Here is a 15,632-nt window from a genome sequence, read left to right on the forward strand (position 1 = left end):
TGAGCATTACAAAATTTCTAGCATCTAACATAAAATGAAGAGGCATAATTGTTAATTGTTAGACTAAACTCAACATTTAAGGTTGAATTGCTAAAGGTGTCCTCAAATTTGTTATGTAGAAACATCTCCTTCGCCGACTAAGAGTATATATATACTTATAAATTTATTGTTCAAAACTTCAAGTCTTTTTTGTAATTTGTAATTAGCTTCGTTGTAGACTAGTAGTCTCATTGTATTTAAAATTTTTGTTTAAGACTTCAAGACTTCAAGTTTTTTGTGATTTGTAGTTGTTGTAACTTGTAATCTCAATAAAATTGCAATTTTCATCGTGATTTTTTGAATTTTATATATGCACATTTCATAGATAAATAAATAAAAAAATGCAAAAAAAATTTACGAACCGCCGAACAGGCTTGGAACCGGCGGTTTTGAACCGCCGCCTGAACCGCCGGTTTTTTGAACCGGAACCGGAACCAGAACCGCCGGGGACCTTGGCAGGCCGGTTCAGAACCAGAACCGACGGTTTTCGAACCGTGTGCATGCCTAAGAGGCCCTTACCTTAAACTCATATACTGATAGAGTATTGGGTATCATCGCATTAGCTTCATCAAGAGTATCACCAACCTCAACTTTATACACACAACTGTGTATAGCATACACTTGGGAAGATTGAAGAATTGAAGATGTATATGTCCAACTAGAACTAGTTATGACCATAACATTGGCTACAAGCCTACACCAGAAAACAAATAATCCTTTACTGATCTCATAAAGACCAATGACAAGACAAAAGTATATTTTAGAATATTATATTTTACTCCAACTAGATATGAATCCATAGCTAACTCATTGCCAGTTATAAACAACACAACATTGTAACAATTGAGTAGAAGAGCACTGGCTAAATACAATTTTGCTAGCATTCTAAGTCTTGCACTCACTCTTTGCTTTGTATCTTGTTTAATTTGACTCCATTAATCATCAGAGAGTGTTTTCTCAAGAAGCTCAATCTCCATATTCTCCATTCTCGCAACATATTGCATCTTTCAAGCAACCTTCTAACTTTAAGGTTCTGTGGCACATATTACACCAAAGTTCAGCACAAGAACTCTGGCTATTAAGAGAAAGCTCATTATTAGAAACATGTAACTCAGATGATTAGACCTACCAAAAAATCATAAAACAGAATCAGGGAAATCGAGTAATTTGCGGTCAACGAACAAAGACGCCCAATCTTAAAGCAAATGCAAGCATGATTGTTATCAATTTTACACACCAATTTGCAATTCAACACAAAATAATTATAGAAAATACGATAAATCAGAAGAAATACCTACATAACATCCCTATTTCTCTCCAGTACCTCACTGCCAATTAGGAAATCCATGGAATAAGAAATGAGATATTTCCTTAATTACGTAAAAATCAAACCTCGAACTCCCGGGTAGCCGCGATCACTGAGAATCCATTCTCTAGAATGCTAAAGATGTTCTTTGCAACAAAATTCTGATATGAGAAGGAAATTTATATTCCGGTGGGATTGGGCAGGGCAAATTGAGGGAATGAAAAAACTATGATAGGAGAGGGACGTCAATGTTTGGGGGAAAAGTGAAATAGTTGTGGATTGTGGGAAAGCTAGCGGTTCTATGTTTAGTGCAACTGGTTTTTATATTTAATAAAATTATAATGAGGATTTTGATTTACAAATTTTAAGCCACATTGTATAAAAGTGTCAGTAAATGTGTGTCATTATGCCATTTATATATAATCGTGGTATTAGTATTTAACAAAAACGTAGTGAAAGGTTGATGTAGTGACTGATAATGTATAATGGGAGCTTTATAAAAGTGCCATAAGTAAGATGTAGTAATAGGCCATTTTTCTAGTACTGCATATTTTTATGGAACGAAAAGAGTATTATAAAGTCAAAGGAATGAGCGTAGACATACAATTTTTTTGGTCTAATCTGAAATTTCTTACATATTTACAAAGTCGGTGTTTGGTGAGTGTGTAGAATTTATTTTAAAATGGAAATACATTTTTTTCCATTTTACGACTAAATAAATAGTCTTTTCCTCTATAGAAGAAAAATAAGCTCCCATAGTACATTGTCAAATAGTAATATAAATATCAAGGCAATTTGCTTCCATTCCACATTTTCTACCTCTTTTATAATTTAACCAGAATAAACTAATGCATGTGATTATCCTATTCAAATATTAAAGGAATACTCCCTCCTGCCCACAATGTTTGTCTCATTTTACCATTTACGTTAGTCCCTCAAAATTTGTCCCACTTGGAATCTACTAAAAAATAAACTTTGTGGAACCGAGGGGGAGGGAGTATAATGAAATGCATGTCTATTTTAGTGGAAACCGATTTAAATATATGACTTATTACTAGTTACTACAACAACCATATCTGGTTTTGTTACTCGAAATTGTAAGGAAAAAAAGGGATGCTCAATATATTTAACCATATCTCGTTTTGTGAATCGAAATTGAAAGAAAAAAGGGGATGCTCAATATATTTTATCATTAAAAGAAAAATTAAATAATGAAATCACTATAAGAAAACATTGGTTGCTCCACCGTCAACATTTGGAAGGCTTTACGCCATCCCCGCGTTTTCTACCTCTGTCACGCATATTCTAACTTTATTTTCAAAAGTAATTTTAAAATTAGGATCTTTTTTCCTTTCTTCACCTTTAATTAAGGATATGGGGCCACTTTAATTTAATTATGTATGCCAAGTTTCCAACATAGAATCAGATTTGACTATTGATTTTTACTTTGAAATCGTTTAGAGTCGATATTGTCATATTCACTCATCCTTATGAAAGCTATATTTAATAAGACGCTTCTTATTATAAATGTAAAGGAAAATAAGATAATATAGATGCAATAAGGTATATAGAATAACATTAGAAGGTCTTTGTTCACACACATAATTCTTTTACTAATGCTCATGTCTATTATTGAATATTTTTGTAATATAGACTGGGGCATGATTAGTTGTTTAATTAATACTGGTATGAGAATATATCATTTTTAAAATTCTTATGACGATATTTATACACTTAGGTGCCGCTCAGTTGCTATGATTAATTGTCATATGATAATCCATATAAAATTAAATTATGAGATTATTTTAGTTTGAGGAAGATGATTATGACTAATTATCACATGATTATACATCTAAGATTAAGTTATGTTATTCAATCTTCTGAACTAAACATAATGAGTACATATTTAATCATAAGATATAATCTTGTAAATCGAACAATCCTTAGAATTTTGCATATATTTTAATTTCTTTTTTATTTCTTTAAATATTTGAATTATTTCTAAAAAAACATGCTCTTCAATCTTGAAAGGTTGGTTTTGCAACTTACCTTCAATATATATTCATTGACTTTAAAAAAAGAAAGGTTGATTTACATTTTTCCTTCTCCATATTTACATTTATTAGCTTCTTGAGCGTAGTTTAACAATTTTTGAAGTAATATCTGTAAGTATTCACAACATATATACTCCATATTCTAAAAAAAAAAGAGAAAACATTACTAGTATATAAGGGGTCCTGTTAGGTTAGGATTTTTTAGCTTAATTGAGAATTGAGATGCATTTTCAGCCACTTATCCACAACATTTTCGAAATATCAACTGCAAGTAGATTATGTCAACTCAGGGATATTATCGTCAATAGCCTGGACATCAAATGTCAATAGCCTGCACATCAAATGTCAACAACTTATAATTGACATTATATGTGTATACTTGACATGAATTGTATATGTAGTTGACATTATATGTGTAGTTAACATGAATTATATATGCAGATGACATGGATTGTACACATAGTTGACATTATATGTGTGTAGTTGACATAAATTGTATATGTAGTTGACAGTATATGTGTGCAGTTGAAAAAAAATTTAAATTTTTTTTAACAAAAATCAAAATTAAAAAAAGTATTTATTGAATAAAATGTACCATGAAATTACCATTATGCCCTTTCATAATTAATTAATCTAAAAATATTTTTCATGTGGCAAATTCTGGACAACTCATTTAATAAAAATGAGTGACTGATAATGCATCTCAATTCTCAATTAGACTAAAAAATTTCAATTGATCACAACCACCCTATATAAGGGTGTGTTATATTGCTAATTTTTTAAGTTGCTAACTCATTATAACGCAGTGTATTAAAAATATCATCACGATGGCATTAAAATATCAATACATAAATGTCAACAAAGTATACTGAAATGTCAATAAAATTATGTGAAATGATAAGTATGCTGCATATTGCGCATCTTATATTAGCATCATCCAATTTAATGCTTTGTTTGGCTTTATATATTTTGATTATAATATATTAACAATCTAACTTTGATTTGTTATCTTATTAGTTTATTTATGATTATAGAAAATTTGAGCTTTGTTTTTATGAATAAATTTTTAAATGTCAATAATATTTTTACTGTATTTGAATCAAACTATATGTATAAGACAAAACAAATAAGGCTACATATGCATCAAAGGTGAGTGACGCTCACATAAAATATAATTTTATATGGAATACCTATTACTCCCTCTGTCCCTTTGTAGCTGAGTCGTATTCTTTTTTTGGTTGTTTCACTGTAACTGAGTCATTTCCTATTTTTGGTCAAAAGCACCAACTTTTCTTCTCTCTTACTATATTCTCTCTTACTTTATTCTCTCTACCTTTTTCTTTTCCTACTTTATTCTCCATTACTTAACTCACTTTTAACACAATTTCTTAAATGCTGTGCCGAAAAGAAACGTCTCTACTACAGAGGGACAGAGGGAGTACAATTTTATAGATATTATTTTTATAATAAAATATAAATAAAATATGTTACTAGAATATATGACTTTCATTTTACTAAAAACTAGTACAATAGAACAAGCAAACCCAAGTTTCTTATGATTTTGTTCATTAATTGCATGATAAGAGGATCGACAGTCGGCAAATTTGAAAGAGCATTTCCAATTATGACAAAGTCAAAATCAATTTGCATTAGAGAAAAGCCAATATATAAGGCGACTAACACGAATTTCAAAAAATAATCCGTACATTGTCTTCTCACGTAAGAACAAAAAAGAGGTTTTAAGAGTCTCATGCGGCACGAGTTTTAAGAAATATGAAGAAAAGTGAGTGGAAAAAAATTAATGGAATATGGGTCTCACTTGTATATATTATTTATAAATAAAATGTGAATGGATTGAGTTAGTGGATTGAGTTCGCGGATGGACTAAAATGGAAAAACGAGACTCCTATTCATGGATGGAGGGAGTTAGAACAAAAAAGGCCGGTGATTCATTTTGTACACTAATTTAGTTGAAAACAAAATTATCTATTTGCTACACGGTTAGTGAATTTGCTTATTTTAATTTATATATGCTACAAATAATAGAATGCCTTATCTTATCTGCCTAATTTCAAATTTCAACGCAATAATATCTATATGATTAAGCATAAATGAAGTCTAACGTTGATTGATTCGACGTCGTAGCATCAAAATTTCCACAACGATGCTACTTGTAGGGTAATGTTTCCAAGGAATAAATATAATACTCCCTCATTTCCAGTCATTTTTTCATTTCTGAAAGTTCATTATAGTTAAGTCATTCTATATATAGTAACTTTTTTCTGTACTTACTTTTCTATCTTACTTTATTTTCTCTACTTAATTCACTTTATACTTTATTCTCTCTACCTTTTCATCTCTCTTGCTTTTTTATCTATTTATTTAACACACTCAACATTCCTTTTTAAAACTCTGTGCCGAAAAGTTTCGCCTCAACTATGAAGAAACAGAGGGAGTAGTAGATTAAATACGAGATCTCGTATTTTTTGTTATGAAATTGAGAGAAAAACACCGAAAAATAAATTGGTTATTTACTCAATTCGTTGTAGTGATATAAAATTCCATAACTAAACAACATATATAAAATTGACAGCTTACATATTTTAAAAAGACACGCTGGTATCCTTTTTTGTTGAAATCATCTAAATATCTTATTTACTAAATATATTCATAATTAGACTTTAAATTTATTTATGAGGACATTATTTAAACACCGCACCAAATTTCCTAAAAATTGACATGTACTATATGGATTTATAGCATATCACATATAGTACTATTTATATAAGTTAGGGTAACTTAATAAAAAGGTAATTGTCGTGTCATGATTTAATCCATGATGTCAGAAGTATTTGCCCGACGTAGTAGGATATACACCAGCAACAAAATCTCATTTTCAGCCACACTCTCATTACTTCTTTTGCACTTCCTGAAATCTTCATTTTTAATTATAACATCCAATAAATCTAGTCTCATTATATTCAAAGTTTAATTTCATTAATTTTATTATACTTAATTAGTATAGTTTTATTTGAACTAAAGAATTCAAAAACTAATAAAATTTCAACCTACGATGAAGATTTTGACATTTCAGAATATAAAACTATGTAAATGTTACTATAATATAATAATAATAATAATAAATAAATAAATAATACTAATAGATATGATTACTATTATACAAGTAGTTATTTATTATTAGCGATATTCATCTCTAAAATTGTAAACTTTGCATTTGTTTCGATATTTATTATGAGTTTAAATGTGGTACTAGTAATAGAATCCGAGAATCGGTTAAGAACTGACTAAATATGCCCCTTGATTAGTAGAGCAGCAGCTTAGCCTTCGTCAATAAAATTGCCATTTGTCCTTCGATCTTTAAGAGCATCCACAAGACCACAACCGTGCTCTTGTCAGCGGCACGGTTGTGGGCCCGGGCGGTACTATTCATGCCTGCTCTCTGGCAAGAGCACAACACCCACAACTGTGCTCTTCCGCAAGGACGATCACAATTAATTTAATATTCAATTAAACATAAACATTTCCATAATACTAAAATTCATTAAAAAATCACAATAAATATTACAAAATACAAATAAAATAAAAAGGACATAATTAAAATCCTAAAAATTAAAAATTATATAATTAAAATACTAAAAATTAAAAATTACATAATTATTGGCTAATATTACCCGAGGAAGACTACTCATCCGGCGGCAACAACCCCAATTGTTTTTGGAGACCCACTATCATGCCCTCGTGCGTTTGAAGTTGCGTGGGGGTCATAGTTGACCTATCGGCCATATTGAGTTGGGCCAAAAGGGCCCACAACGAGTTGTTCGGGGGTGGAGGTGAAACATAGGGTGCAGGTTCGGGGGCGGGAGCCGATGGAGTCGCGGAGCGCCGGCGCTCGGCCGCCACCTTCTTCCTTCCTTGCGATCGGCGTTGGGAACCGCTTGGTCCGGCGTCGGGGCTACCCAAGTTAGCTCCGGCGAGTTGGCTAGCCACTTCTTCGGAGCCGGAGTCGGATAGGGATACCGACCTTGACCGTTTGGAGGAGCCGCTAGAGGAGGATGTTACGCCTCCCAGATACCTCGGGTGGAACCGCGTTTCCTGCCAAACGTTGAGGTACTTGAACGACTTACCGTTCATGGATTGGTATGTGCTCAGCGCCGCAGTGATGATGTCGACCTCGCTCCGGCCGCTCCCGGCATTCCGCGACTGCTGGAGGAAATAGCCATTGAACTTGCCAATTTCGTCGTTGGCTCGGTCGATGCAGTTGCGCACCATACTCTCGTTGCGCTCGATCGTTCCCGGCGGCCGGTTTGCATTGTACAGGCGAGATACGCGCCACCAAAAGTGATCGCCCGATTGGTTCGTGCCAACCGCCGCATCTTCGGAGATTTCGAAGTACGCCTTGAACAATTTATCCATCTCCGCCGGCGTGTACGGTGTGCGGACACCGCTGCCGCGAGTAGGAGCTTGCGGAGGTTGGGAGGGGGCGGTCGGCCTAGGCTCCGGTGTCCACCCGTATCGTCCTTCGGAGACACCTTGGTCGTCGATTGGGTATGGAGTGTAGCCACCCGGAACGACCGAATCTTGGGTTTGAGGAGGGGCCGAATATTCCATTTCCGGACTAGGAAACGGTTGTGAACCGAACCATTCGGGGTTCCAACCGTGGGAGCCCGTAGGGTTATCGCCTTGGCCGGACATAGTGATGTTGTAGGGTATGAGAGAATGAAGATGAAAATGGATATGAGAGATTGAAGATGAGAATGGATATGAGAGAATGATGATGAGAATTGTGTAGTTTGATGTGAATTTTTGGGAGTGAAATTGGGGGTATTTATAGATGAAAGTGTGTATTTTTGGGGTAAAAAAAATTAAAAAGTGGGAAAAAACGGTTATAAACGGATAAAATTTTTTTGGGAAGTGATTTTTTTTATCGGTTTTTTTAATTAAAAACCGATTTTTTTTAAAAAAAATTTATTTAAACACCCAACGGCTATGCCGTTGACGAATTATGAGGGCGCGCCACGTCAGCTGCTCGCTGGCACGGCGCGAGCGCAGCGGCGGGTGGCGTCCGTGCCAGCGGCGCGGACGGCGGTGGCGAGCAGCGCCACCGTTGCGGATGCTCTAAGTACATCAAGTCACCATGTGATATCCTAATTTCCTCTTAAGCTAACTTAAATTCATTATTTTATTTGTTTATTTGAATTTAGAGATAAAATGAATAAATTGAGCTTTGATTATTATAAATATTGTAAAATTTAAAATGGCAATACAATTTTTATTGTTCTTCTATTAAAATCAAATTAAATGTTCTACTATAAAACAAAATAAAATAAAAAATATTAAATATGCATTAAACAAGCGTGGTACTCACAGAAATAGTTTACAAAAATTTGTTTAATTTGTGAATGATATATAGTATCATATACAATTAGTAAATTAAGAAATAGAAAAAGAAAAATTAATAAAATATAAGACTATATTTTGTGAATAATAGGTTTTTTTTTCAATGTTTGGTGTGTACGAAATGTCAAAGCATGTAATTTTATTTCATACGGAAAAGTAACTTTAATGCCATCAAATTGTTGAAAATGAAAAAAACATAACTTCAACGAGATATGAGAAAATATAAAGTTTAGCATATTTAAGATTATTTTAATAGATTTTAAATTATTATTCATATATGAATTATATGACCCTGATATAATATTGATTGAATAAAAGAAGCTAAATTTCTTTTGACAAATAAGTAATAGTTTAATCATATATATAAAAGTATTATTGAGGAATGAATTGATAGGCCCCACCATGTTCATAAATTATGATTCATTATCTATTTGTATAAAATAGTAGATGTGGGATATGAGATGATATCATACTAGGGGAGGGGAAATCAGGGTTTCATTTTTGGTTAAAGTAAATATAAAGTTATATTTTTTCTCGACCGACTAGAGCACTCGCGTTGAAGAGACGAGTATTGTAATACAACGAAGATTTATGTAAAATGAGATGATACATTAGATAGGCTCAACCATTGTGAATGTCATGAAATGTGCTGTCTGCGCTAGGTGCTCGCATCAACGTGCACATTGTGATACAAGGGAGACACTGGACACATTTTTTAAATTTCTATTTCTATAAGTTCTTTTGATTTTTCTTTTATTTTACGGATATTCTTTGGTTTTCTTTTATTCTTTTCTTTCGTTCTTTTTATTTCTTCTGTTACTTTTCTTTTATGGTTTGTCTTAATTTTTCTTTTACTCCTATTTCTTTATAGTTATGTGTAACTCTTTGATAAATATTGTGTGCTATAGTATATTAATAATATTATTTTCTATTTTCCATAATTTATTATTAGTTTTAGAAATAATTTATTACATAAATAATTTTATGTAAATAAAAATATTTACAAAAAAGGTAATTAAATGTATATAATGAATAATCGAATTATGATACTGGTGTTCATAGAATAATTAAAAGTGAGTTTAGTTTTAAAAATTACTAGTAATTAATGTGTGGCATGTATAAAAAGAAAATGAGATAATATAGCACAATCGAATAACCATATCTGCCGGTCCCAACTCTTACACATATTTCTAAAATTTAGAACATGTAAAACAAATCAGAGTTGACAGTCCAACAATACATTGAGTGCTGAATTTGTTATAGATTAAATCTCAGATCTTTTCTTCTCCTATTAGTATAGATTAATAAACCTAAAAAACACTCACACACAGAGAGAGTATATGTAATGTAATTATGTTTGTTACTAACAGAAAAGAGAAATTTGAAACTTCGTTTCCAATTTTGAATAATTCTTCCTCGCAAAAACGCGTATTCAGTGAATAGAGTTTCAAACAATCCCTTTCCCTTTCCCTTTCACTATAAGAATCCCTCAATCCCGCTTTCATCACACTCTCACTTGTTTCTCTCTCTAAAATCTAAATCTCTCCTTTTTTGGATCTGAATTTGGCAACGGGATGGCCAATTGATTGAAACTCAGATGGGGAAAACCGGTAGGGATTGGACTCAGATCTACACGATCTACGGCGTCGACGACTGGCAGACGCCGCTCTTCCTCCTCGTGAACGCGGTCGGCTTCGCAGCGCTCTCCGTCGTCTTCCTTCTCTACTTCGAGCCAATCTGCGTGCTCCTCCAGCACCAGCACTTCTTCCCGGGCCCCGCTGCCGCCCGATTCGCCGCCGGATTCACTGGCTCCGTCACGGCGCTCTCCGCCGTGTGCCTCCTCTTCGCTGCCGCCAACTTCCTCTACTCCGCCGTGGGCCTCCACTGGGAGATGTCGCAGCGCATCGTCTCCTCCGTCCCGGACTGGTCCTCCGTCCGCCACGCCCTCGACCTCGGCTGCGGCCGCGGCATCCTCCTCAACGCCGTCGCCCTCCAGCTCAAGAAATCCGGATCCTCCGGCCACGTTGTCGGCCTCAGCCCGGCCCGGTCGGAGGCCCGAAGCGGCGCTCTCATCCCCAACCACACCCTCCGGACCGCCGGCCTCGAGGGCGTCCAGGAATACGTCACTTGCCGGTGAGTTGGCCTAGCGATAATGTGATAATACTGATGTCATATTTAAAAGTTGCTTAGTATTAAGAGCATCTCTAACTATTTTTATTAAATTTAATTGTAAATTTTCTGTAATTTTATTTTAACTTTTTACATTAACTATTTTCTACTTATTATGTTTTTTTTCATTCATAAAATTATTTTTTTTTATTTTATATTAATATAAACTTAAAAATAGATAATTTTTTACTAAAAAAAATTAGTTTGATTTTAGAATATCATTGGAGCTAATTGTATACTAGTACCTTCGTCCCCATAAATATAGTACTTTCTACATTCTTGAAAAGTATGAACAATTGATTCGTTACGAGTTTTAATGCATAATTGGAAAAGTAAGAGAGATATAAAGAAAAAGTTTTTAAATATTGTTAGATGAGATGAGCCTCATTCGAGAGAAAGAAGTTTCCAAAATTAAAAAGTTCATATTTTTCAAGGATAAACTAAAAAGTAAGTAGTTCGTACTTTTTAGAAACAAAGGGAGTGAAACATTAGGTTTGCAGCACGAGATTTTATGCAGACGTTATTTTGTAAATTAATGAAGAGAAAAAAAGAGCAAAGATGGTTTTGTTTATACTATTTTTTAGGAAATCATAGATTTTTAATGGGATAGATGAAGTATATTTATATTTTAATATAATTTGAAAATGGTCTAACGGAATAAAAATGTGGTTGCAGGCCGGGAGATCCGCGGACGCTGCCGTTCAGCGACAGTTACTTCGACGTGGTGGTGTCAGCAGCGTTCGTGCACAAGGTGGGGAAGGAGTTCGGGCAGAAGACGGCAGCAGCAGCGGCGGAGAGGATGAGGGTGCTGGGGGAGTTGGTGAGGGTGTTGAAGCCAGGTGGAGTGGGAGTGGTGTGGGATCTAGTGCACGCAGAGGAGTACGTGCAGAGGCTGAGTGAGCTGAAGATGGACGAGATAAGGCTGTCGGAGGGCGTCACAGCGTTTATGGCCACTAGCCACATCGTCTCCTTCCGTAAGCCACCTCAGCATTTTGTGGGGTCCGCTGAAGTTAGGCTTGATTGGAGATTCAACAACCTCTCTTCTTGAAAATTGATAATTGAAAATTGAAAATTGAAATCAAATCATTTCACTTTTCAATTCCATTAATTACTACTCCACCATCATAATATACTACTACTACTACTAATTAGTCCACAATTATAGGTAACAGAAATATAGTCTTCTTCTCAACTTTACAATTTGGAAATTGTCTGGTGAAACTAAGTCGAACCAGACCACAGAGAAATTTCCCCTTACGAATTGTAAAATGTTGTTCCTTTTTAAAATGAAATAAATTGTTACTTTTATATCTTGGTGTGCTTAACTGTTGGTTTTAATGTTGTATATTTTGGGTAAAAACTTTAATTGAGTTACTGATATTGATGTCCATCAATCAACAAATAATACGGTTCTTGTTTATTTGCGTTTTCGTATGTAATGAATGTCTTTATTAATTTGGCATTTATTGCTATATTAATCTATTAGAAATGTTTGTGTTCTTAGAAATTTGGATGCACCTGTAATATATTACTAGTACTTGTTTTAAATCTAAGAGGATTTATTAATCTATTTTTTTTTCTATTTTAGGATATATGGATAAATTAAATCGAAATTTGTTTGTACATTACATTCAACTGGCTTACAAACAACTCAAAAGTATGGAATTGACATAGTATCATCAATATATGAGTTGCTCATACTATTTTTTGGATCATAATTAAAAAGCGGAAATATGCAATACTCCAAAAGTAAACTTGGATGAAATTTAATATTTCAATAGAAAATTTATTGAAAGCTAAATCGTAAATATTGAGAAAATGAAAATGATATAAATCACAAATATTTACGCATACGTTAAATATAGCTGTTTAATTAGTTGACTTTGTTAATATTAGTGGAGATAAAAGAAACGAAGAGGCTAAGTACACATATATTAATAGCCTATTAGGCATGGATTAGTGTGTAGGCCATGAGATATTAATAGAAAACACATGTAGTTAACTTAACCTATTTTCTTCCCTAAGCTATAAAGTGACAATGTTTGGATTAGAAATGGAGAAATTTTACAATTCAAATGATGAGTTTGTGTAGAATAGTCTAAAAAGGAATAAAATAAATAATAAATCTTAGAATGTCATTTGTTCTCCCAAAGGTTTAGTGGGTTTGAATTTTGGCTATAAAAATGTGGCTAACAAATAGAAGGTTAGAGCATTGATAATAGGGGCACCGGGCACCAATCGGTACGCTCGGGGTGCCGACTGGCCGCCCTTCGATCGACGCATATTGGAGGCGGACCGCCGAAGGGCGGCAGCCGGAGGAGCGGGCTCGGCCGAGCGAGATGGGCGCGAGATCTGCGTCTATTGCGTGCGCCGACTCCATTTTAATTTTTTAAAATCGTTTTTTAATTTTTTTTTCTATATTTTTTTCTTCAATTTATTTTATTTTTTAACCTAAGATTCAAGTTTACCGTGACATGTCTTTAAATTTTTTTTATTTATTTACTCATGAAAATGTGGGATAATTTAAAAGTTAATAATTTGAATAAGTTAGAATATACGGTGGGATCATGAGGGACATTTGTGTTGTTGTTTCAAAATAGCTAGAAAAGTCATGTTTTATCTTTGAAGATATAAAGCTTATACACTTACAAAATTGGTGATATATACATTTCACTAGTAATTAATATAGTTTAGAAATTTGTGAGGTTGAGAAAAGAAATTAAATGGGGTTTAAGAGATAATAATTGAGTAACATGTTATGGGGGTTGGTGGTGGGTCAACATCGTACGACTTTGAAAACGAAATAACGCCAATATATAGTTTGTTTTAAAATTAAATCCATTATCCATCATGCCATGTTGCACCATTATCGACATTTTTTCTGGTAAATACTGTAGACATTTTTTTACGTAAAAAGCAACAATAACTTAAAACCTTATAGGTTTTGATCATATTTTAATTTATACATGTCTTAAAATCTAGCTTAAGTTTGTAGTGAGCGATGATTTAGGTCCCCATACACATTTCGAATTTGATACGGATTTGAAAATTAAATAAATATTAGTAGTAATAAATTTTATAGTAACACAACATTTATGTCATTTGTTTGTATCACTCTGTGAAAAGGCAACCAACTTCATATAGCCTCTTGCATAGTAGTAATTCATAAAATAATAATTACTCAATTTTATAGTCTCATAGTCTGAGGATTTCATCTATATGTTATGTCAACAATCAATAGGTTTTGATATTATCGTAAATGATTCAAAATTAGGTACTATTAGTACTAATTTAAACTCTGTATGACTTATATTACATTGCCTTTTGAATATAATAAACTCTGCAGCAACTATTTCAACGGAAACAATTAATTAAACTTTTGGACTTATATGCAATACTTTCCTTGGTTTTGACTTATATTATGAAAAATAAATAATATGTTGAATAAAATATCTCCATGAGTCATTATCTAGTCACGGTCTGTTTCTATCTATGGATGATATAGTGGTACACATTGAAGAAAGACAATTCATTTTATGCCATTAGTGACTTTCTGAATTAATTGAATATTTACCAAATCTTTTGCAGCATATAAGCCAATACCAGAATTCTGGAGTGCCTTAGAGTATCACAATGATGGCCCTTGAAGGCCACCAAATGTGGCCGGCCACCATTCGTGGCTCTCATGTGGCCCTCCGTAATGGTAAAGTAACAAAATTAACAAGGACCATCAAATGTGGCCCTCTATAAAAAAAAATTAATTTGTTTTCTTTTTAATGTTATTTTTAATTTAACTATATTAAATTGTATTAGACTTTAAATTTATGATATTTATAAATTTAATTAAAATAAAATAATTTGGATTGTAAATAAAAAAATTCACAACCTAAAACCAAAATGTAACAAGAACTTCGTTGTATTATATTAAAATAGGAAAATTATACAACGAAAATTTTCTAATTTAAAATAGGAATCATCGTGGGATGTCTGCCTTTGAAACCAGAAGTGAACTGTCCCTTCCAAGCCACCGGACAGTTCCTCCACTCCCAGTGCATGCAATCGATGATCCCCAACATCCCTGGAAAATGATGTGCAGTCCCGTGCATATCAATCAATCTCTGGCAATCATCGGCCGATGGCTTCCGTAGATACTCCCCTTTGAAGATATCCTTAATGCCCCTGCAAAACTGCCTCAACGTCTGTAGGGCAGTCGTTTCGCCCATCTGTAGGTATTCGTCGAACATGTCAGCGGGCCCGGCATAGGCAAGCTGCCTAATTGCCATCGTACACTTCTGGTATGTCGACAAGCCGGGTCGACCGGTGGCATCATATCGCAAGTTGAAGCACTTGAACCGCTGCGCCAAACACGTCGCTATATGGAGAGATTTTGCGACATTTTGAATCGCCTATGGAAAACCTCTGGCGGATAACGGCGTTCTCGTTGAAGTAGTCTTCCATCAACCGGCGGTCAGCCCCGGCATGATCACGGTCGAAATACCGCCGATGATAGAATGGCCGAGGGACTGCCACCGCCGCCGCCGCCGCCTCTGCCGCATCTTCCGCCTCGTCGGCTTTACGTTGCACCGCTGCAACAAGGTTTTGGAACTCCAGATCTACCGTTTGTTGGAATTGTTCATCGTCGGAAT

At 34.2% G+C, this 15,632-nt stretch overlaps 1 protein-coding gene and 1 long non-coding RNA gene across 2 annotated transcripts; one reads left to right on the top strand and one right to left on the bottom strand.

The window, feature by feature from the left end:
• Window positions 1–734: 734 nt before the first annotated feature.
• On the bottom strand, window positions 735–1,614 carry LOC121804936. The gene is made up of 2 exons (XR_006051228.1): window positions 1,432–1,614; window positions 735–1,072 (listed from the first exon to the last, which is right to left on the bottom strand). It is a non-coding gene; the product is annotated as an uncharacterized LOC121804936 (long non-coding RNA).
• An 8,535-nt stretch (window positions 1,615–10,149) lies between these two features.
• Window positions 10,150–12,296, top strand: LOC121804934. The gene is made up of 2 exons (XM_042204655.1): window positions 10,150–10,950; window positions 11,662–12,296. The coding sequence occupies exons 1-2, from the start codon at window positions 10,415–10,417 to the stop codon at window positions 12,032–12,034; spliced, it is 909 nt and encodes a 302-aa protein (XP_042060589.1). The 5' UTR covers window positions 10,150–10,414; the 3' UTR covers window positions 12,035–12,296.
• The last annotated feature ends 3,336 nt before the right edge of the window (window positions 12,297–15,632 follow it).

Source organism: Salvia splendens, chromosome 5 (assembly GCF_004379255.2).
Source record: "Salvia splendens isolate huo1 chromosome 5, SspV2, whole genome shotgun sequence".
NCBI lineage: Eukaryota > Viridiplantae > Streptophyta > Magnoliopsida > Lamiales > Lamiaceae > Salvia > Salvia splendens.